Source organism: Rhamphochromis longiceps, linkage group LG3, assembly GCF_057381845.1.
Source record: "Rhamphochromis longiceps isolate RC_006_pf linkage group LG3, R_longiceps_female_GT1.1, whole genome shotgun sequence".
NCBI lineage: Eukaryota > Metazoa > Chordata > Actinopteri > Cichliformes > Cichlidae > Rhamphochromis > Rhamphochromis longiceps.
Genome location: NC_140559.1, coordinates 27,203,597 through 27,228,690, shown reverse-complemented (window position 1 = coordinate 27,228,690; position 25,094 = coordinate 27,203,597). Strand labels below are relative to the sequence as shown.

The 25,094-nt window shown below is 37.8% G+C and overlaps 1 protein-coding gene across 1 annotated transcript in view; it reads right to left on the bottom strand.

Moving 5' to 3' along the window:
• The window catches only part of LOC146673745 (uncharacterized), a 31,658-nt gene extending 9,669 nt beyond the window's left edge, over positions 1–21,989 (bottom strand). The window contains exons 1-15 of the mRNA XM_085391220.1: positions 21,897–21,989; positions 21,244–21,585; positions 20,815–21,108; positions 20,590–20,715; positions 20,408–20,502; positions 16,707–16,793; positions 14,511–14,585; positions 14,081–14,179; positions 13,059–13,133; positions 12,092–12,187; positions 10,945–10,995; positions 3,552–3,614; positions 3,080–3,142; positions 2,620–2,688; positions 2,192–2,293 (exon numbers count right to left, since the gene is read on the bottom strand). Of these exons, the coding sequence (XP_085247346.1) occupies positions 2,192–2,293; positions 2,620–2,688; positions 3,080–3,142; positions 3,552–3,614; positions 10,945–10,995; positions 12,092–12,187; positions 13,059–13,133; positions 14,081–14,179; positions 14,511–14,585; positions 16,707–16,793; positions 20,408–20,502; positions 20,590–20,715; positions 20,815–21,108; positions 21,244–21,585; positions 21,897–21,984 (1,725 nt within the window). The 5' untranslated portion in view covers positions 21,985–21,989. The remainder of the gene's footprint in view (positions 1–2,191; positions 2,294–2,619; positions 2,689–3,079; positions 3,143–3,551; positions 3,615–10,944; positions 10,996–12,091; positions 12,188–13,058; positions 13,134–14,080; positions 14,180–14,510; positions 14,586–16,706; positions 16,794–20,407; positions 20,503–20,589; positions 20,716–20,814; positions 21,109–21,243; positions 21,586–21,896) is intronic.
• Positions 21,990–25,094: the final 3,105 nt, after the last annotated feature.

Below are 25,094 nucleotides of genomic sequence, written 5' to 3'. Positions count from 1 at the left end.
TCCCACATTCATCAGTTCAGACAATAATACACAAGTATAAAAACATGGGAACGTACAACTGTCATACTGCTCGTGTAGGAGACAGATTCTGAGTCCAAAAGAGGAACATTTTTGTGTGAAATGTGCAAAACAAACCCAGGACATCAGGAAAAGACCTTGTGAAGATGCTGACTGACACTAGAAAAACAGCGTCACTGAGTGAGTCCTGTACCACGAGCTGAAAGGTCACTCTTGGAGGAAAAAGACATACTTGAAAACCATCATAAAAAAGTCAGACTACAGTTTGCAACATGGGGACAAAAATCTTAATCTTTGGGGACATGTCCTGAGGTCTGACCAAACAAAAACTGAACTGTAATGATAAACTTTATATTTGAGGAAAAAGGAGGAAGCTTTGAAGCCTCAGAACAACATCCCAACTGTGAAGTGTGGAGGCGACAGCATCATGTTGTGGAGCTGTTTTGCTGCAGAAGGGACTGATGCATTTCACAAAACAGATCACGTAAACAGTACACGCTTAGGCAACATCTGAAGACATCAGCCACAACGTTGAACCTTGGATGTAAACTGGTCTTCCGAATGGACAATGACCCCAAACATACCTCCAAATTAGTTACAAAGTGTTTTAAAGACAACAAAGTCAGGGTGTCGGAGTGGCCATCACAAAGCCCTGATCTCAGTCCCACAGAAGATTTGTGGGCAGCACTGAAAAGGTGAGTGACAGCAAGAAGGCCTACAAACCCGACCCAGTTACACCAGTTCTGTCTCTCAGTGAGCCCAGATTCCAGAAAACTATTGAGAAAGTTTGTGGAAGGAAATCTGAAACGTTTGGCTGAAGTGAAACAGTTTGACAGTAATTCTACTAAATACTAAGATGTGCATGTATGCTTCTGACTCTGATGAAAGTAATAAAAAACCCACAACAAATATCTTTCTCTATTCGGACATTTCACAAATACAAAAAATATGTTAACAAAAATGTTACTCTGATTTGATGTTTGACAGTAAAGCAAAATGTTTTTTTCTGAAGTGTCTGTAAATATCTGGTTCCAGCTGCATCTTTAATATAATGAACATGTGCAGGATTCTCACTCTTGTCTTTGTCTCTTCACTCACAGTTAATCACATCAAACGTAACAATAAACAGAAACGTTACATCTCACTTCCACTTAATGCTATTTGATCAGGTGTGTGATAAGGTCAATATTTAATAAGGAATAAGTTCAAATTTCAACAGCACAAAATGCCCTCAGTTTAAAAAAAAATTAAAAAAAAATCAAACTTTCTACTTTACTGTGAAGCAGGTTTTACAGTGTTTCATCCTCTTTTACCCTCATTGTGCTTTTGGTATGTGGCTAAAGTTTGTTAAACAAAGAATGAGTGAAGGTTCTACATCCTGCTTCCTACAACTGAACAGATAAAGACTGTATCCACACGATGGCCATAAAGGAGCAACATGTTCTTATCCCAAAGCGTAACATATCGACACTGTGACAAATCGTCGGTATGTTGTGCTTTCACCCACCCAACATGTCGGTGTGTTACACGTTTGGAAACATGAGAACCGTGTGGAATGAATCTACACATGTACATTTATGTTACTTTTTCATCGCTTTGAAAAACACTGTCTGACACGATTAAGGCTGTGGTTCGAGTTAGGCCTGGAATAAACAGCTGGATCGTGTCTTACCACCAGGAGCGTATCATGGGACACTGAAGGTTTGTTGTAGAACCTTTTGCCTCAGGATGTGCAAAACGCTGGCATGTTACACGTTGGGAAAGAGAGCGGTCTCAAAGGAGATGTTATTATTTTGCTTCTTTGTCACTGCTTGTAAGAACCCTGTTCATGCTGTATTGATCCCTTTGCAAAGGTTTCAACTTTCTTTTAAAAAATCTCAGAAAATCACTTTGATTTATTTTTTCCACAACATACAAAAAATCTCTGTGCAGAGAAATTTCTGCTGTGACTGATGCTTGGCTGTAGACTGCCTCAACATGCAGATCTTAAACTGAGTGGGGAGGGTTAGGACAATGAGACCCTGAGATCCAGCACATATTCTTACTTGGATACATCCTGGATTCTTTTTTATATTTCAGACCTTCAGATTTGGTGAGTAAATATTGATGTGCATTATATTCATGAAGAGAGTTGAGTCAGCACATTTTGAATGTTTACAACTGAAAGACAAACCTCGTGAGAATTCTTCTCCAACTGATTCTTCAGTTTCTCTACTCTGTCTTTCACCTGCTGGAGCTGCTGTTTGATGATTCCAGTTTTCTTCTCTGACTGCAGCTGAAATGTTACATGAAGAAAGAGCAGAAGGAAGAAATGTTCATGTTTAAGACACAATAATGAAACACAAACAGTCACATTAAAGCTGTATGATGTAAATATAAGGGAGCTGATGTAGCATGATGTTAACAACATTAGGTGTTGTGGGATAATGTCAACAATCTTGCAGTGGTAGGATTTCAAAGTTGTGTTTGGTTAATGATACAGAAACTGCTGCTGGACAAAACTGCAGGAATATAAGTGCACAGGTCTGTGATCATTGGGAGGATGACAGCATCACAGGTGTCCATGTTTACCTCTGTCTGCTGAGAGATGCTTTCACTGACCTTTGAGTCCAGTGTAGGAAATGTTTCCATCAGCTTCTGAATGATTTCCTCCTTCTCAGAGTTGATCATCTGTCAGAAAGAAAGACACAGATGTTGTTTCTGCAGCACTTTGTTGATAAAAGTGACAAAATTAATGAGGTTTCACACTGTGAGCAACATGTTTATGTATAGAAATACTTTAACAGACAACAAATAAACAAAATAATTTTCCTTCCTTACTCTGCAACTGCAACAATGGAAGGCAAAACACACGTGTGTGATTACACAATGCAATCACACATTCATTCATAAAAAGTTAATAAATTAAGTTTTATATAGAAATAAGAGAATTTGAATGAATTAGACATTTGGTGTCAAATAAACAAAATAATATCTAAAGTTTCCTTCATAACTCTTTACAATACAGAGATAAAGAGGATTTTGTCAGCATATTAAAAATGTTTACAGTGGAAGAACAAACCTCGTGACATTTGGACTTGAACTGATTCTTCAGTTTCTCTGCTGCTTGTTTCTCCTGCAGGAGCTGATTGATGGTTTCAGCATTCATGTGAAATGTTACATGAAGAAAGAGCAGAAGGAAGAAATGTTCATGTTTAAGACACAATAATGAAAACACAACCAGTCACATTAAAGCTTTAAATAACAGCTGAATATTGGAAATATAAGTTGGTTCATATAAATAAGTAACAATTTATTTATTTAAATGTTTTATTTGAATTATCTAAATAATTTAAATAAATGAAGGCCCAAAGGATACATTTGATTTTGAATGTAGTGTCTCCAAAAATAAAAGCAGATTTTACTTAAACACACTCACACACAAAATATAACATTTATAAAATCTGATTTATAAAACGAAACAACTGTTTTGTGTTTGTTGGTAAAATTTAACAGCATCAATGTCAGAATTAAATGTAAAAACATAAAAGTACCTTTTTGACTTTTTCCTTTGTTTCTTCATCCCTCTTTTCCTCATCCTTGAGTTTATTTTCCAGCTGCAGACAGGACGAAGAAACATCACCGTTTTTAACAGAGAAACAATGTTGTTTTAGTACTTTATGCTTTTCGCTTATGCACAAATGACATATAGGATTTATTTATTTATTTAGGAGAAAGACCTGATTGACTCTGGATAAAGATGCTACACTGGCAACACAAACGGAATTTGCAGTTCAACAAACTAAGTCCATGGAAAGAGCACTTCAGCGATACACCACTACAACCACCTGATCTTCAACTGGTTACATACACAAAGAAAAGAATTCCTGTGTTAGGCTGAACATCACCCTTTTAGGCAACACTGTTCTACCTGCTGCTCCTACTGCTTCTGTGATCTCTACAAACACATCACCTGCTTCCTGCATCCCTGCTGCCCAGATATTGACTGTGTGCATAAAGTGAAACAACTCTGAAAAACAACTCTCATGCCTCCGAACGAGGCAGAATTTTCTTGTAAAACAAAGGGGGGCCTACCAAAAACAAGTTTGGGAACCACTGCTGTAGACAAACACCAGGGTCCTCTCTGATGATGGCCGCCGCCCTCACATCTTATATACACACAGACACAAAGATGTTCCACAACTCTTACACGTTGCCTCGTCTCACCTTCCCTTCAAGGAGAGACATTTACGACTGTTTTTCACTGAGCTGTTGCCTCCCTTCTTCCACAGATGATCTATCTATCTATCTATCTATCTATCTATCTATCTATCTATCTATCTATCATCTAACCCCCCACAACCCTGAACGTCTCTGACTTACTGCCGCGGCCGCTGTGTGTGTCTGTGTAGAACACATGTGATAGAACATAAGACACGTTTGTGAAGCTAACCTAAGTGACAAAATGATACAACTGTTACTAAAGTGATATGGTTAAAAAATGTGAACAATACATAGAATAAAGAAATTTCCACCACATGGCACAGAGAAACCTGCGGCGTTTACTTCCTGCAAACTGTCTGCAACAGAACAAACGTTTTCTACTGTTGAAAAAGAAGCTCTTTCTTGTGTGTGGACTGCAGAGAAAAGGAGAACATATTTGTGAGGCTGATGTTTCACGAGGACAGACCACCAAGCTCTGACAATGCTGCTGAGCACCAAAGGAATTCATAGGGCGAGAATGAATATCACCTGCTGGTCTGCTGTTATTTACCGCCCAGGTTCTCTGAGTCATACAGCTGACTGTCTATCTCATCTGCTTCTGCCTGTTTCTTCACATCTCACTTCGGATGCAGATCTTGAAATGGTAGCTCAAATTTCTGCTGCCATGTCGTCACTTCCAGTTGCTGATTTTCATTCTGCCTGTTCGACTTGACCTGAACTGCTTGCTTTGCTCTCACAAATACAAAGTGTTTTGTCTGCCTCAATCAAATCACTTGCACCTTATTACAACATCTATAATGAACTCTCAACTCTAAGTAATTATGTTCTCAGAGGCTCATTGCACCATGTACAGTGAGACCTACATTGATTGCAGTAGCACATGAAAGTCACCAAAGGATTGTGAACACAAAACAAAGATTAAGAGCTCTCTGCTGGTGCATTGACTGACTACTACTCCAAATGGCCTCAGCTTGCCTTTTCACCTTCTGCTACTACTAATGATGTTGTTCAGCTCCTCTCGTCTGTCTTTAGTCGTCACAGCAACCCAGAGAACATTAATGTAACAGACAAAAGTACACAGTTTACCTCTGAAGCATTTGACTCATTCCTCCATAATACAGGCAACTCTCACAGCAGAACATCTGTCTACTGCCCAGCTGCAAATGGAGCAATTGAATGGAGCAATTGAATTTCTCTGTACATTTTCAACCAACAACAACACCCTGAAATAAAAGACAGTCTTCACCCAGATGAGAAAACACTGAATCTCAGAGTGACTGATGTCTGTAAAACTCTGAGGAGAGTGAGTGTATGAAAGGCAGCAGGACAACATTCAAGGACGAGTACTCAGAGAGTGTGCTGAGCAGCTAGCACACGTCCTTACAGAAATCTTTAACAACTCCCTTAATAATGAAGTCCTTGTAGAGTCCCTTCCACATCAGTCTTTGTATTGCTGCTGCTGGAGCAGCCAGTCACTGGTCACTTACTGACTCACATTGGAAAACAGAATGAATTATTAAAGTATTTATTTTAATTTCAATTCAGGTTAGATTTTTTTTGTGCGCAGAGATCGTGCCAGCAGTGTGTGATTGCACATGCGCGCAGCTTAGAGGGAACATTGGTTATAGCGCGTTTTCATGTGTTGAGTAAGGCATGTGTCGCCATAGTGTAGTAATTTTATTCAGCCACACGATGGCGCATTTAATGATGGTTAGAGACAGTGAATGTCTCTGCTTGTAGTATGACGTTACCACCGTGTTTAATCTGAGTTCTCTGTATGTTTGAACCCAGTAATTATTTATTTATTTAAATAATATAATAATAATATAATTAATTATTAATACTATTATTTATTTTATTATTTATTTATTCAAAATAAACACAAACACACATATGACAAATAAATAACAAATAACAAATCCAAACCTTTTCTTTAATGTCCTGCAGATTCTTTTCAGCTTCCTCCCTCCTCTTTTGTTCCTCCGGAAGTTTCGACGTCCAAGTTATTGGCCACTAAGAGATGGCAGACAAGCCAAGTACAAATACTTTGTTACTGTACTTCAGTATAATTTTTCAGTATCTTTACTTGAGTATTTTTCTGAGATCCTTTTAGTTGTACTCACATTTTTAAACAAATATCTGTACTTTTGACTAATTATATTTTCAGAACAGGCTTGTTACTTTTTTTTTTTACGCACTGCTGAGGAGTCATTATTTTACATCACTGTGAGCCTTCAAATATCAAACTGATTTGAGCCAGGAGATGTCGCATAAAAAGAGATGACATGTGCCAAAGTCAGAGGTTAAAGTGGACCCCTAGTGTGGCATCTCTTCATCTGAGCATCTGCTTTTTCCTTGCAACACATTGACCTACTTTGATGGGATTCAGTAAGAAACTTAGTTATATTTGTGCTGTGATTTGCATGTAGCGGCCGTTATGTTGTAAAACAGCGCTGATGGCAGCAGCTGGTTGCACAACTTGGTAGACTCGGCCAGAGGAGGAAAAATCAGTTTGTGTTGGTCCCGTGACTCAGAGTTGCTCTCCTCCACACAGTGCTCATTTGTAAAGTGCTTTAAAAACCCAAACGTTTGAGTGCAGCTAGACAAAAAACAAACAGCACAAATGTAGTCAAATAAACTGATTTTTAGTTTTACTGTAGTTATTTTCCTCTCAGTTCTCGATTCTCTCACTAGTTAGCTAATGTTAGAGAATTGTGGATCAATATGATTGTCATTGTGTAAGATGATTACATCTTTAGGATGAATACTGACTTCTGTTTCCTACACAGACACACACACACACACACCACTGATCACATCACATGCTCATAGAGACACACACATCAGATGTTCTCTGTTGCAGACACACATGACACATGTTCCTCCAGGATTTTCCTCCTTGAAGTTATTGGCAACTGAGAGATGGCAAACAAACAAAGTACAAATACTTGTTACTGTACTTCAGTAGAATTTTCAGGTATCTGTACTTTACTTGAGTATTTATTTTTCTGAGAACTTTTTAAGTTTACTTTAGTTATTGGATATTCATCACTTTGAGCCTCCAAACATCAAACCAATTTGAGCCAGGATGAGGATGTCGCATAAATATAGATGTCATGTGCCAAAGTCAGGGGTTAAAGTGTGTGTGTGTGCATAGCTGGACCGGCCATCGGGCATACCGGCGATTTTTTTTTTTTTTTTTTTTTTAGGAAGGGTATATATAATGAAAGGTGTTGGATTGCCCAATTGGTCATGATCGACTCTGGGCTGGACCAATTACAGCCAAGGAGGCCGGATGCACCCTCTCCCTTGTTTAGCAATCACGTGATTTTCGCGCATTGCATGCCGGGAACTCGTGGCAAAACAATCCAAGTACCGCATCGAATGCAAGCATTTGTAGCACCGCAAAACAAAGGTAAGTTTACCAGTCTCACAAATCGTCGTCATAAATACACATTCGTTAACCGTTTATTAATATATAACCTTTGAGCTCAACGGTAATTAATTAGTAATGGAAATAATTTCTGGCAGCATTACAGAAATGTAGCAGTGACAATAATATTGTATGTTGTAATCGTACTGGACAATTAGTGATACAAAACAACTGTTTTATCCTGTGAATAAAAGTATATGTTTTTGTCAATGTACCATAATAACAGAAGCGAAACGCAATATTGTGTCAGGACAATTCACTATTTATGCACAATAAACAAAGGAGCATAGCGCGACAATTTCTGTTCAGCGCCAGACTTGCTTGTAACCTATATCACCAATTATGTTAAGAAAAATGACGTATTAACTACTACAAAACTCTGACCTTTGTGGGAATGCTTGGAGCAGACTAACATGTGAGCTGGAGTGTTCTGAGACGTTATATTTGGTATATCCAGACCATCCGTCGGCTCTTACTTTGGAAACATGGCTTAAAAAAAATTCTCTTCAACGACATAATCCGATAAAAAAAACCGATCTCTTTACCCGTCGGCTTCCCGTGGCTGTCATGCGACCGGCTATTGCAGTTAATAATACAACAGCTTCTTGCCATTTTTTGGGTTACTTTTTATCGCTGTGTAACTGAGTTCAATTGAAAGCCTGCGTGCTGAAAAATGTGTATAAGGTGGATTTATAAGTGCTTTTGTGGTCAATGATACAGAAACTGCAACAATGGAAGGAAACACACATGTGTGTGATTGCACAATACAATCACACATTCATACATAAAAAATATTAAGTTCTATATAGAATTAACCCTCTGGGGTCGCCGGACGCGCCGGCGTGTCAAAATCACATGACCATTGGGGCTCGCTCGGGCCATTTCGGAGGTGGGGTGCCCCCGGCCTCTCGGCCTGGGGCTCGGTCACTCAGGCACAGCTGGCTGCCGGCGGAGCTCACGGGCGCGTCACTGCAACTCCCCCTGGCTTCTGCTCCGCGGCTGCTGAGTGAGCCCTCATCTGGGACTCTCCTCAGCTCTTACTAGAACAGTGGCGCGGCTGCCCCTCTGTTAGTCTTCCTTGGTCTCTTGTGCTCTGGGGGCCTCTGGATGTCTGGAGTTTTGATCTCCTCCATACCTGCTTCATACCATAGAGGACAGGGCTGTGGCTCGCCACACTCCCTAGTAGATCATTACATGGAGAAACCTTTGGAATGCAAGCATGCTGATCCACACAGGTGTACACACGGGTATTCACAGACGTGGACTACAGCTTTCTTGGCTGCTGCCTCAAAGCACACTGTGCGCTGTCTATCTTGCGTGCTGCACAATATCGTTTATTATTTAGTAATTATTGATATCTATTGCTAGCTAGTTTATTGTGATGGTGCTTTTTTTTTTCTTATTATGTTGCTCTTTGTTGTTTGCTTTCTCTTCTGTTTTTTTTTCTCTCCATACAGGTGATCCAGGTGTTTTGTTTTTTTTGTTTGTTTGTTTGTTTGTTTTTCTCTCTTCCCCCCCTTCTCACTGTCTCTTCTCCCCTTTGGTTTTCTTTCTCTCCCTCTCTTTCATTCTTTCCCCCTGTCCTATCCCCCAGTCATGTCTGTCCCGTTTGTAACAACTGAAAATAAAATAAACTCATAATTATAATAAAGGTCAATCAAATGGACCAATATGGCAAGGCCATGATGATCCACTTAATAAAATAAATCCGCTTGGCATCTTTCTTGGCCTTAAGACAACAATTCTGATGGCTATAGATCCAAACGGGACAAAAATAAAAAAAAATAAAATAAAAAATCACATGACCAATTTAAGACGACACAGCTACAAGATGCAGTAAGTCAGAGTCTCCATTTCACCTTGGGTCGAAAGTGCGGACTTCAAACTATATACCAGTTTTTGAATTGTGTCGATGGGCCACGTAAAACCAGAGTTATGATAAAAAATACACACGATGTTTTTTTCTGAACAAAACTGGTGTTTACAGCGGGAAGAACGGTAAAAACGGCATTTTCTACAGACAGCGCTAGCAAACACTCTCCGCTTGCGAGTGAAAAAAGAAAAAGAAAAACACCCCTTCCCTATTGGTGTTAGAGTTTACCATGTCAGCCAATCAAAAAAATGATATGGCAACATGTGATATTTAGTTGTTGAGGGAGAAGGGGAAGTTTTTAGGAGTGACACCCGCGACGGAAAGCAGGCGAGTGAAAGACACAGAGAGAGAGTTTTCATATGTGAGACATTAGTGACGTTTAGCGTGTTTGGACGCTATAATAAGTTTGTTTTGTAGTTATTGTCTTGTATTGTGTGTCAGTTATACTGCTGAATTTCACATTTGCTCTAAAAAAGCCATCAAAGGCAGATTCCAGTGTAAACGCTGTTCCCACATGGAAAACTGGACTGATGCACCTCCTGCTGTCAGACCTGCAGGGTTTAGGCCTGTGCTGTTCTCCTCTGTCTTATACTGAACACAAACTACATTTTTGGACTGGCACAAATAATTTGTGTGGCTTCTTATTTGATGCAGAACACCTGATTGTTCTGTAAATAGACTTAAATGGTTATATAAAAAACCCCTGAGGCCTTGGCTGCATTTTTAGGTAAATAGTATCATATAACTTTGTTGTTTGCAAAACTTGTGCGTAATTTTTAGAAATGTACAATTTCTATTTGCATTTCAAGTTATGAAAATGATTCGTTAAACATGTTTGTGGGTTTTACAGTAAAAAATAGAACTTTTTTCTACTCGGATTTTGAATTTTTTGTCTGAATTTAGATCAGCTGTGCTAATATAGTATACCAAAATGAAAAAATAACTCAAATTTCAGATATTTGAGGTTGTGCTGAAAATAATGATACCAAATAAGGCAAGAAAAACATATTTTAAAGGTGAAATATAGAGGTCAAATCAAAAGTAGTCAAAAACGGCCAATTATACCCTGGACCCCAGAGGGTTAAGAGCCTGCTATGATATAAATTACAAAAGGATGATCCCAAAGAAACACATTCATTTGCATTTCGTTATTAGTTCATAATTAATTGAGTATTTTAAATTAACAGTGTTGATATAAATGAAAAAAGGAAGATGATGAGTTTCTGCATGTCAGCACTTTCTTTGGATGTAAAAATGAATTATATTCTTGTTCAATATATAGAAACAGTTACTTTTATAGACTGTTGGTGTCAAATAAACAAACTAATATTTAAAGTTTTCTTCATAAATCTTTACAATACAGAGATAAAGAAAGTTGAGTCAGTAAATTCTGAATGTTTATAATGGAAACACAAACCTCACGATTTTTCTCCTCCAGGTCCTCTGCTGCTGTTTTCTCCTGCTGGAGCTGATTGATGATTTCAGTATTCATGTGAAATGTTACAGGAAGAAAGAGCAGAAGGAAGAAATGTTCATGTTTCAGACACAATAATGGAAACACAACCAGAGTCACATTAAAGCTCTGAATTAAAGCTGTATTATGTAAATATAAGTTGGCTGATACAAAAAAGCAAATAAATGAAGACTCTAAGGAAATATTTGAGTTTTAATGTCGTGTCTCCCAAAATAAAAGGGATTATTGGTTAAATAAATAAATGCACAAAATATAACATTTATCAAGTCTGATTTATAAAATAAAGAAAAGATTAAAATATTGAGATTTTTAAGCTTTTACTTGAGTGCAGCTGGATGTCAGTGTCACTAAAGGGTGTTTAGTGTATTGTGTTGGTCGATAAAGCATCAGTGTCAGAATTAAATGTAAAAACATAAAAGCATTTTTTGTCTTTTGCCTTTGTTTCATCGTCCCTACGCATGCTCAATCATCCAGGTAAGTTTTCAGTGGGAGAAACCTTTGGTCACTCATCCAAGTGACTCTTCAGTCTCAGCTGACTGCAGGTTTCCCCAAATCTTATAAACAGTACATTTGCATAATGACTAATATGAGCACCACTGAAGGAACAATGGGCTGTGAGGTCAGATCCTTGATCAACATCATCATGTTTAAGGAACACGTCTGCTCAGTGACAAATATTCCTAAATAAAAAATACACAAAGAACGAGGTTGCCACGTTCTTTGGTCATTTTGCTGTTCAGTTATGTCCTACAGCAACTACGACAACATTTGTAGATGAGTTCCTGAATTTATGTTTCAAATCTATGAGGCACCGCCTGGAAAATAAATGAAAATAAACACCTTCAAGCACGGAGAATACAACAGAATAAAGATTGCTGTCAATAAATGACAGTTAATCACAGCATCACTGCAAACAGCAGATAAATCAGTCTAAAAAAATATAATCAGTACAGCTCTGCTTATTTTCAATGAATTATATAAAATCAGAATTTCTGAATTTTTCTTCAGAGTGTTTCAATCACCAGAGAAAGAGATCTGATTAAACATGGCAGTCATGTAAATGCAGGAAGTTAGTGTATAAAAAATGAACCTGTTGTTTTGTGGAGTCGAGCTCATTTCTCAGTCTCTCCATTTCTCTCTCCATCTCCTGTTTCTCTTTCTGGGCTTGACTGATGTTTCCAGAAAGCTGCAATTAAAAAGAAACAAAAACAGAGAAGACAAAAGTACATTTTTATGTTTTTTGTTATAGCATGTGGGTGATTACACAGAGGCAACAAATTAATTTCTATATGGAATCAGAAGAATGGAGAAGCTAAAGAAAAAAACTGTATTTGAATTTCATTATACGTAAATTAATTAAGCTTTGTCTTAAATTAAGAGTTTTCATATAAGAAGAGAGTATGTGTGACAACAACACACACTGTCTCAATGAGGTCAACAAATTTGTCTGTACATTTTCAACCAACAACAACACCCTGAAATAAAAGACAGTCTTCACCCTGATGAGAAAACACTGAATCTCAGAGTGACTGATGTCTGTAAAACTTTGAGCCGGACAACATTCAAGGACGAGTACTCAGAGAGTGTGCTGAGCAGCTAGCACACGTCCTTACAGACATCTTTAACAACTCCCTTAATAATGAAGTCCTTGTAGAGTCCCTTCCACATCAGTCTTTGGCCAAACTGCTCCACAGAGCGATGTCCTCTGCTCGTTACCTGAGCTTTACGAGAACAGTCACGTATGAATGCTGTTTGTTGGTTGATCATCCCCCAGGAGGTGGTGAAAAAACTGACCCCTCCCACAGGTATCAGCACCCCCATTTGTATCTGGCTGCTGGTCTTCCTCACTGATAGAACTCACTCAGGCTACGTCCACACTAATGCTTTTTTGTTTGAAAAAGCATCTTTTTCTCTCCGTTTCGGCCTCCCATCCACACTGAGACGGCGTTATCTCAGGAAAAACGCAGCATTTTGAAAACCCTCTCGAAACCTTCCTCCATCATCTCCACTTTATCCCCCCCACCACCACCATTCTTCTGAGCGATGCTTTCACTGACCTTTGATTCCAGTGTAGGAAATGTTTGCATCAGCCTCTGAATGATTTCATCCAGCTCCGTCTCAGATTTGGACATCTGTCAGAAAGAAAGACAGACAGATGTTGATGTTTCAGCACTTTGTTGATAAAGTGACAAAATTGATGAAGCTTCACACTGTGAGCAACATGTTTAAACACACAAAAACTAAAATAACTTCATTTCTTAGACATTTTATTTAAATACGACTACTGCTCTTTGCGGCTCCTCTGTTCCAGCTTATGACCTTCAACCACACAAGTCTCGTATACTCTAAAGTCTGAAAGCACATTTATTTGTGTTACTGTCTGTTTAAGGTTTGCAGAATAATAATGAACGTAAACAAAATCACAGCTTTAACAAGGATACAGTATCTTTAATGAAATGAACCTGAGCAATATTCTCACTCTTGTCTTTGTCTCTTCACACACAGTTAATCACATCAAATGCAACAATAAACAGAAGTTTTAAATCTCACGTCACTTACTGCTATTTGATCAGGTGTGTGATAACGTCAATATTTAATATAGAAGCTCAAATTTCAACAACATAAAATGCTGTCAGTTTAGAAGATAAAATTAACATAAGAACATATAAATATTCAGCTCTGGCAGACTGCTACATATCAAATTTGATGACACATTGATTTTAGGACAGACTTTTTTCTTCTTTGATGTGGAGCATTTTTTACAGTGTGTCATCCTGTTTTTGCCATATCCACAAAATCTCGGTTAAAGGAAGATGACTGTGTTCATTTACTGAGATCCACAGTTTGTATATCATAAATTCTTTTTCTCATATTTTAGACATTTAAATTTAGATTAGTTTATTTATACAGTTGAGTGTGATAGTGAGTAAATACTGATGTTTACAATTATGTTCAATATGTATTTGTTGTGCCTGAAAATGAACAAATAAATGAATGAATGAATGAAATGAATGAATTATACTTTTCACAAAGAGAGTTGAATCAGCAAAATCACAATGTTTATAACTGAAAGACAAACCTCTGGATTTTTGTTCTCCAGATGATTCTTCAGTTTCTCTGATGCTTCTTTCACCTGCTTGAGCTGATCGATGATTTCAGTATTCTTCTCTAACTGCAGCTGAAATGTCACATGAAGAAAGAACTGAAGGAAAAAACGTTCATGCTTCAGACACAATAATGAAACACAACACAATGAGTCACATTAAAGCTGTATGATGTAAATATAAGGGAGCTGATGTAGCATGATGCTAACAACATTAAGTGTTGTGGGATGATGTCAACAATCTTGCAGTGGTAGGATTTCAAAGTTGTGTTTGGTTAATGATACAGAAGCTGCTGCTGGACAAAACTGCAGGAATATAAGTGCACAGGTCTGTGATCATTGGGAGGATGACAGCATCACAGGTGTCCATGTTTACCTCTGTGTGCTGAGAGATGCTTTCACTGACCTCTGAGTCCAGTGTAAGAAATGTCTGCATCCGCTTCTGAATGAATTCAGCCTTCTCTAACTTAGAGTTGATCATCTGTCAGAAAGAAAGACAGATGTTGATGTTTCTGCAGCGCTTTGTTGATAAAAGTGCCAAAATTACTGAAGCTTCACACTGTGAGCAACATGTTTCCAACAATTGTGTCCCCTTACACAGTCTGATTGGTGTGTTTTTTATTGTACTATTATTATTGTATTGTATTATTATTGTATTATTATTATTACATTGTAGCCACAGCCACCCTGGGGCGCACTGACAGAGTTTGATGTGCTGCGCTGCTGCTCCAGAGGGAGAGAAAGTACTTCCAGGTCAGTTTTTTGTTATTCCCTCATCCTGTAAGCTGTGTTCCTGTTTGCAATCCTTCACGGTGATGCTCCGAATGTTAAGTTAATGTCTGAACGTAAGTTACCTTTAATTTGTTGAGTTGCAAACTCAAGTTTTGCCGCGGCTTTGACTTTCTACCGAGTCATAGCGGCGCAATTTCACGTGGTGATTAAAGGCTTGTGCCACCAACTGCTGCCATAGTGTAGTACTTCCATTCAGCCACACGATGGCGCCATTAATGATGGTTATAGCCGGTGAATGTCTATGTTTGTAGTATGACATCACCACTGTGTTTAATCTGAGTTCTCTGTATATTTGAACCAAGTAATGTAATATTTACATAATTTGAGTTTTTATATATTATGTCATGGACATTATATGCATAGATGGATGTGTAACTTTATATTTTGAGTTTATATTAGTTGAACCACTGTTGCTGTAATATATTTGGTCTAACAATAACTTATTATTTACTACAGACTATTGGCTACACTGAGCTTTGAGGTGACAATAAACCAGCTGACTGTGACAGTTCAGCAATGTGGAAGCCCCGTGTCCTCTTTCCTGTGTTCTGACCAACACACCCTCTTGTTAGCTGCTGAACCTAAAATAACTAGCCCTGACCTATTACTCCTCAATAAAGACAGAGACAGACAACCATCACATCTATGAGCAATTTAGAATCATCTGCTAACCTAACACCACTAACATGTCTTTGGACTGTGGTGGGAATCTGGAGAGAACCCGTGCAGACACGGGGAGAACACGCAAATCCAGTCAAGATGGGGGATTTGAACCCAAGACCTGCTTGCTTCTTGGAAATGGTGTTAACCACCATGCCACAGTACAATGTTTCAGTGTAGGCCTTAGATAACGGACAGTCTGGACTAGTCATTAAACAGCACTGGTTGAACAGTCTCAGCAGTGTCGGAGCTTTGCATTTTGGATGAGGAGAGCACAACTTTCTCCTCCAGCATCTCCACTTTCTACTGAGGCAGCATCAAAGTGTGCTGAGCAGCTGTGTCTGCATCTGGTTTTACAGCTTCAGGGCCTCAGAGAGGAGATCACTGCAGAGAAGATCACCAGGACTTCTCCTCCATCCATCCAGGAAGTCGAGCACAGATGCTGTCTCAGCAGAGTCCATAACATCATCAGAGACTCCGCCCACCCCCATCATGCACTGTGCTACCTGCTGCCCTCTGGAAAGAGGTTTAGCAGCATCAGGACCAGGACAGCCAGATGTTACAATAGTTTCAGTCTCCAACCATCAGCACACCAACCACCCACCCTAACTGCCTCCCCCATCCCCTCTGTCCCCCATGACTCTATATTTACAGCAGTGTCATTTCATGGCTGAACGATGATTGTACACTTTTCTGCTGCTTTTGTTGATGTTCAATATATTTAAGATCCTGCGCAGCTTTTCCTTATTCATTTCCTTACTAATAAACTAAAATATTTCTTATTTTTTATTCTCACATGGATCTTTCTTGCATTTTATGCCTTTAGACATTAATTTTATTTATTTATTTTTATATTTGATGATGAGTAAATGCACTGGAATTTCATTCTGATGTGCACTAACTGTTCCGAATGACAATAAACTGGCGATTTCATTTAATTCTGACACATTTCTGCAAGCCAGTCCTTTCTTTGAATTTCAACGTGGATTATAAGTCTGTTTAATATATAGAAACAGTTACTTTTTTAGACATTTGTTACAAAATAAGCAAAATAATCTCCTTCATAACTTTACAATACAGAGATAAAGAGACATTTAATAGGGACACACTCACACACATGACAAATATATACCAAATAACAAATACAAACCTCTTCTTTAATGTCCTGCAGATTCTTTTCAGCTTCCTCCCTCCTCTTTTGTTCCTCCGGAAGTTTCGACGTCCAAGTTATTGGCCACTAAGAGATGGCAGACAAGCCAAGTACAAATACCTTGTTACTGTACTTCAGTATAATTTTTCAGTATCTTTACTTGAGTATTTTTCTGAGATCCTTTTAGTTGTACTCACATTTTTAAACAAATATCTGTACTTTTGACTAATTATATTTTCAGAACAGGCTTGTTACTTTTTTTTTTACGCACTGCTGAGGAGTCATTATTTTACATCACTGTGAGCCTTCAAATATCAAACTGATTTGAGCCAGGAGATGTCGCATAAAAAGAGATGACATGTGCCAAAGTCAGAGGTTAAAGTGGACCCCTAGTGTGGCATCTCTTCATCTGAGCATCTGCTTTTTCCTTGCCACACATTGACCTACTTTGATGGGATTCAGTAAGAAACTTAGTTATATTTGTGCTGTGATTTGCTTGTAGCGGCCGTTATGTTGTAAAACAGCGCTGATGGCAGCAGCTGGTTGCACAACTTGGTACACTCGGCCAGAGGAGGAAAAATCAGTTTGTGTTGGTCCCGTGACTCAGAGTTGCTCTCCTCCACACAGTGCTCATTTGTAAAGTGCTTTAAAAACCCAAACGTTTGAGTGCAGCTAGACAAAAAACAAACAGCACAAATGTAGTCAAATAAACTGATTTTTAGTTTTACTGTAGTTATTTTCCTCTCAGTTCTCGATTCTCTCACTAGTTAGCTAATGTTAGAGAATTGTGGATCAATATGATTGTCATTGTGTAAGATGATTACATCTTTAGGATGAATACTGACTTCTGTTTCCTACACAGACACACACACACCACTGATCACATCACATGCTCATAGAGACACACACATCAGATGTTCTCTGTTGCAGACACACATGACACATGTTCACATGTGAGTGTTTTATCTGTTGCATGATTAATGAGATGTTTGTGTGACCACAGAGTTAATAAAAGGCTGTAGGGGAGGCTGGCTCTTGGGAGTTGTCTGGGATCAGGTGAGGAGCTTGCAGCTCCAAGACCCTGGTCCAATCAGCTCCCCTTGCAAGTTAAAATGGATCGAGCTCTGTCTTGCTTTGTTCACAGGAATAAGTCTAAACCAGCAAAGCGCAGACCTAACAGCTAACAACATAAACTAATGTAAGTCTATCAGCCGCAAACAACCAACCACATGACGTCATGTACCAAATTGACAGAAGATGGCGCTAAACATGTTTTTAAAACTTTAAGCCCTTGTTTCTTAAATCCAGCTTCACAGTTACATCTATGTCAGTGTTTGAGGGCTCTGTGTGTAAATTAGCCTTTATATGTGCAGCTGTCAAGTCATCTTAAAGGTCCAGCTGCTGTTTTTCACAGGGAGAGAAAAGAAAGAGATGACTTCACTCAGAGATGGAGAAATCCCACTTTAACCTCTTCTATTCTCATCTTCTGTTTAGAGGAAAAGTCAAACCCTCTACAATGGAGACAACAGAAAATAGAGTTTTAAATTTTTCTTTTTTTTGTCTGCTCAATCTCTTCTTAAGTAATTCAAGCTAATTAAATATATTAGAATTAAAATTTATACTCAACTTATATTTGTATTCCCATTTACTGATATTATTTCATTATTACGTAGCTTTGAACAAAATAACTGGTAACAATGTCCTCCAAGGAGCTGCTTTTACTTTCTTACTTTGAGTAAATTTCAGTCTGTATTTTTTACATTTACCCGTTTAAATAGCCTGAATCAGTAATTTAACTTTTACTGAGTATTTTTCTAACACAGATCTCTGTACATCTACTTAAGTACAGAATATCTCTACTTTTGTCACCTCTGGTGCCATTATTAGGATGAAGATTTGTGTCAGTGTGTGGGATTGTCCTCCTAAGGTTTTTCTTGTTAAATGGTGATTATGGGTAAGTGCATGTCACGGACTGCCGGGGCAGACCGTGTGGAGTGAGTAGAGGACCCAAGAGCAGACAGAGGTGAGGACACAAAACTGGATTTCGAACGAAAAGCGAGCCTTTATTGTGGCTGAGGACAAGGAGTGCAAACAAGGCAAAAGCGTAGTGACAAAACTAAACTATAACTAAACTGGGAAAGTGATACCAGGATAAACTATGAAGACACAGGAAACCATAACTATGACTACAAGGACTGGCTGTGACAACATGGAGGGTGGGAACACAGACGACGCGACACAGACTGTATGAAACACAGAGACTAAATACACATGAGGGATGATCAGGGGAAGTGGCCACACATGGGAACACAGCTGACACACATGAACCTAACGACAGGACAGGAGAAGTGAAACTGAATACACTGACAATGAATACAGACTTACAAAGTAAAACAGGAAACATGGAGATTAGACATGACAAGAACTAAACATAACCACGCAGACATGACACATGAACCAGGCGGACTTAGTACAGGGGGAGATGACATAAACAACTAAGGAACAAAACTAAACTGCAATCTGGAAATTAACTAGGTGAACTAAGCTAGGTGCAAATGAATACAAAAGATACATGAAACTCAAATACTGGGTCGCTCGACCCAGGACCATGACACCGCATTTTGGGGTTTGTTATGGAGTAATACAAAACTAATATAACACATAGTGTAATGGATTACTTACTGCGGGTAATAAATAATGTAACACATTAGTTTAAAGTGTAATGTGAATTACAAAATGAGCGCAACACTGATTAAAGCTACAGTTAATAAATATGAGATAAAACGCAATCATGAGGTAGTGTCAATGGAAAATTGTACTGAGTAGTCAGTATAAGCTTTTAGTGATATAAGTTTATTGATGATAGAATACTGCATGATGGCCTTTTCCTTGTTTAGAACTGATTGTTCTTTTGATTGCTCAGAACTGATTGTTCTTTATGAAACGTGTTCTGATATTTGTATCTGAATCTTTCCACAGCGATAGTAAGAAGTTGAACAAGCAGTTCTGACCTCGCACACACACACACACACATGCTCATGTCACTGAACGAATGTATTCATTTCGCTTGTATAAATAAAGAACGCAGACGGTGACAGAGCGCAAGTCTGTGAGTGTCTCTTACGTGTAGGAGTGCTCTGTCACTTGTCCTCGCGAGTAAAGACAACTGCAGTGTTTGTGTTTTCTAACTCAAGTGTCTCAGCTGAAGAACTGCGGGGTGACTTTAAGAAATCCCCTGTGAGGTAGAAAAACTTGTTTTTCATTGCTGGGTTGTATTTTTAAATCAATATGTTTCTTTTATGTATGAGCACACCTACTGTCTCTGTTGGTGATGTGTGAAGTCCAGGAAAAGCTTGATTATATAAAATAATTTCATCAGTAGCAACATTTTTACCAAAACAGAGACTGGTGTGACATTACTGAAGTAGTAATCTAATAATGATGAATGAAATCACACTGATGTTTTCACATTGTTTCTGCTTCATTCCTTTAACATCAATAGAGAGTTCTTTCTACTAACACTTAGTAAATGCCCATAATGCACATGATGTCTGTGTGGTAACCGTGTGCAGTTTTTTTTCTTTTTTCTGTTAAGCATTATTTCAGATAGTTTTATTTTGAAATTAGGATTAATATTCCATTTCATTTCTGAAAAACAATGAACATCTTGATATTTAACTTGTTCGTGTTTATCCACTCACGCATGAAGTCTTATTCTTAGTTTTGGGAGAAGAGCCTCTCAGAGGAACTTCAGCACCTCCCACATCAGTCTGATCCTCTGGGCTTCTGTTGTTCTCTTTTTGAAATTAAAAATAAATGAGAAGGAATGAAAATGAAAACATTGATTTATAGTAGAGGTAGGAAAAATTTATCAGTGACTCACTGTGTTTCTTCATTCTACATAAAAGGACAGCAGCTGATGAAATTAACAGCATGATGCAAAGAGCCAAACAAACAGCCAAACCAATGATGACAGAGGGAGAACTGGATGGGACCTCAAAGAAATCCTCTGAAATGGTAAAAAAAACAAAAAACAAATAAACTAGAAATCTGGACTTCAGATGTTCAAAAAGTGTTTCTATCATGAATGCAATAATATAATTTGAACCTGGAACATGTATGTGTGTCTCTCTGTTCTGGCTGATTTTCTTCTGTTGGACTCTGCAGGTGATGTTGTTGCTGTGTCTCTTCTCCACAGTCACTCTGCTGCTGACAGTATAGAGGTCATCAGGACCTCTGAGGGTCTCTGTAGGTCCAGCAGAGAGGAGGTTTCCCTCCCCGTCCAACCACAGCAGCTCAGGCTCTGGATACCAGCCTGCAGACTCACACTGTAACACCACTCCTCCTCTGTTTTTGTCAATCCCTGATAAACTGATGACAGGTGAGGTGGCAGCATCTGATGCTGAGCAAAGAGTTTACAAAAGATGTTAGTGGGTGAAAAAACTCCTAATATGGACAGTAATTCACAATCATTAAATTATTAATATTACAAAATTCTGATGCATTTAGCGTGTTCTCTTTTCTGAAGTCTACTTACCAACCACAAGCTTAACAAAAGATTTTTTCTCCATTAAAGGAATGCTGCATTCATATGTTCCTTCATCAGAGAGTTTTACTCTGGAGAGTTTCAGTGAAATGTTTCCATGCTTCAGTTCATTGATGAACAGTGATGATCTTCCCCTGTATGAAGGATTTCTTGTATTCACCAGATCCTGACCGGATCGCCACACATGGACAAATCTTGGGTTCAAGTCAGATCGTGTCCACTCCAATATCTCAGCTGTCACATCCTCTGCAGGCTCCACGTGACACGGTAAAATAACATCATCATCAACTAATGCAACTACTGGTTGATGTGGACCAACCACCTTAGACTCCACTATAGACAGGAGGAAAAGACAAAGAACGAAAGAAAAAAAGAAAGATAGATGTGTTTTTTCATTTTTGCAGCAGGTGTGAATGTATATATATATAGTTAAAGATGACACTCAGAGCATTATTTTTCTTTCTCGTTTTAAAAATTTTGATGAAGAAACCTGTTTCACTAAATAATTAAATAAACACTTGCGGGCAGGCAACAAATCATAAAAATCAAACTATTAACTACTGTTTGTACCAAATGTAACATATTTACTATTTTATTTATATGCACTGTAATAAAAAATATTACGCATGTAACATCAAACTTACCTCGATTTAAGTGTATTAGAAGATGGAAAATGAAAATACTGAAGACTTTGGCTGGAGAAAGGGAGAGTGCATCTTTCTGTGGAAGCATCCTCCTCTGAAAATACATCAAAATAAATACAAGTGTGGCCACAAGAGGTCATTAAAATCAACTTATTCAAGACTAAAAACATATTTTACATGTTACATGTTTTAATATGTCAAGTACTGTCATGAGGCCTTCAACATGCACTTAGCACTATAACTTTCCATTAACTCCAGAGTTAAGGCACCAGACATTTTGTTACTGATTAAAGTGAACACATTACTTCACATTACTTCACATTAGTGCTAAATTGCAGCCTAGAGAATAACTTTTGGTCAGTGTCATCTTTAGCTTTGAGATGAACTCTGTCTGCTGCTGATTGTTTTGATTGTGTAATGGGCCTCAAAGAAAGCTTAGCTATCAGATAATAAGGTTTCATAAATAGGTACTGTATTGATCCACAAGGGAAATTGGTTTGTTACAGCAGCAGGGTAAAGAATAAAAATAGTGCAATATGCAATAAACAACAAATAAATACAAAGTGATCGGATCAAAATCTGTGTTTATAGATTACAAGTTCAGAGTTGGATAACCATATCTGATGTTTGCACATGTTCTCCTTTATTTCAAAAGATATCCATAATAAAAGTATTTTAAATTTTATTATTTATTGTTTTCCATCTCATAATTTTCTGCACATGGACAAAAGCTGGCCTCACCATAAAATCCATAAAATGGCCGTTTATGAAAAGTTGGAATCACAACTGGTAAACTTCAGCCAACAGAGACAGTTTGCTGTGAGTGTAGACTGCAAATTGACTTTTTAGCTGCTTGACTGTGCACAGCTGCTGTAAATCAGTCAAATATAAAATATTTACAATGTTTTAATGCCTTCAGTTTTCTTTACACAAACAGAAGAAAAAATACTTGGAAGAATGACTCTGCACAGACCTCTACAGTATACTTTCACTTTCAAAACTTTCTTTTCTGCTTTCAAATGAAATATTTTAAACCTGTGTCATTCGTTTGTAAAATGTTTAATTACATTTACACGGATTTATTTATGTCAGTGAAATAAATTATACTATAATCAGACTTCATAACTAGACATCAGAAAAGCACGTAGAACTTAAAAATAGACAATTTGAAAGAGACTTACTCGTGGAAAGTTGTGTGAGCCTACAAGGGTGACGTTTGAAAATCATTAACCTGCTGGCCTTAACTTTATTAACTCCAGATCCCTCATATATGCTCAGAGTTATGCAAAAAATAAACCGTGTTAATCAAAGTGTAATGCTCGAAAAATCCATTTAACATCTATTGTTGATTCTGGTTAGTTGTACAGTGTGTCAAATGCTGAACTTTGAGCCTGTATAAAATAATCAAGATGAAACCATATCCGTCTTTGCAGTGTTCAAAAAGGGGAAAGCATTCACATGGTAGGTGTTATCTCAGCTATCATAATGAAGGTGGCAGTAGAGGACTAAATGCACACTGATCAGATACTCAGGTTTACCAATGACCAAATGAATCTTTCTGAAGCTTGTATTGAAAAACGGTTCATTACTGAAAGCTTTTCTAAACAGTCCTCTTTGGTGACATCTGTTGACCAAAAATATGAAGAGCAGCTTGCGTCTACAACTTGAAATAACTGCTTCTTTGTGATTGCCCACTCTACAGAGCTGAGTTGCCAGCTTCTGTTTAATTCCATGTGACATTTTTGTGAACTATCAGGGTACTGTTGTGGTGTTTTGAACATGTATTTTTAGGGGTGAAAAAATACATGCTGTGTTTATTTGATTAATAAATGATTTTGATAAATAAATATGTTTAAACATGTGCCGTGCTGTGTTCCCACTTTGCTTGTGACTTTTTTTTTCTTTTTTGTTAATCGATATTAAAATAAAATACATTGTATTGTATATTATTATATATAGTCTTATAATAGGACTATTATAATATAATAGTCAACAATCTTGCAGTGGTAGGATTTCAAAGTTGTGTTTGGTTGAAGTGAGAACAGAAACTGCTGCTGAACAAAACTGCAGGAATATAAGTGCACAGGTCTGTGATCATTGGGAGGATGACAGCATCACATGTGTCCATGTTTACCTTTGTCTGCTGAGAGATGCTTTCACTGAGCTTTGAGTCCAGTGTAAGAAATGTTTCCATCAGCTTCTGAATGAATTCATCCGTCTCAGGTTTGATCGTCTGTCAGAAATAAAGACAGACAGATTTTGATGTTTCAGCACTTTGTTGATAAAAGTGACAAAATGATTGAAGCTCCACACTGTGAGCAACATGTTTCCAACCATCGTGTCCTCTTACTCAATCTGATTATTGTGTTTTTAATGACACAGACTTTATACAATAACATACAAAGAAAATAAATTATTTTGATTGCAGTCACAAATCCATAAAAGCTAAAGTCACTTTATGTCTTCAGCACTTTATTTAAACACACCTACCTACGGTTGGTGCTACTCTGCTCCACCTTATGACCTTCAACCACACAAACCCCGCCCCACAAAACATGGAGGTCTCAAATACTCTGAAGTCTGACAGCACATTTATTTTTAATGTAATGAACATGTCAATATTCTCACTCTTGTCTTTGTCTCTTCACACACAGTTAATCACATCAAACATAACAATAAACAGAAGCTTTAAATCTCACTTCACTCAGTGCTGTTTGATCAGCTGTGTGATAACATCAGTACTTAATAAGGAATAAACTCAAACAACAACAACATTAAATGCTGCCAGTTAAAAAATAAATAAACAAACATCCTTTTTTACCAACATCCAGAAAATCTCTGTAAAGGAGGCGACTCTGTTCATTTAATGAGATCAACATGTTTGCATATCAGAAATTCTTTTTCTCATATTTTAGACCTTTAGATTCATGTATGTACAGTGGGGCAAAAAAGTATTTAGTCAGCCACCGATTGTGCAAGTTCCCCCACCTAAAATGATGACAGAGGTCAGTAATTTGCACCAGAGGTACACTTCAACTGTGAGAGACAGAATGTGAAAAAAAAAAAAATCCATGAATCCACATGGTAGGATTTGTAAAGAATTTATTCGGAAATTAGGGTGGAAAATAAGTATTTGGTCAATAACAAAAATACAACTCAATACTTTGTAACATAACCTTTGTTGGCAATAACAGAGGT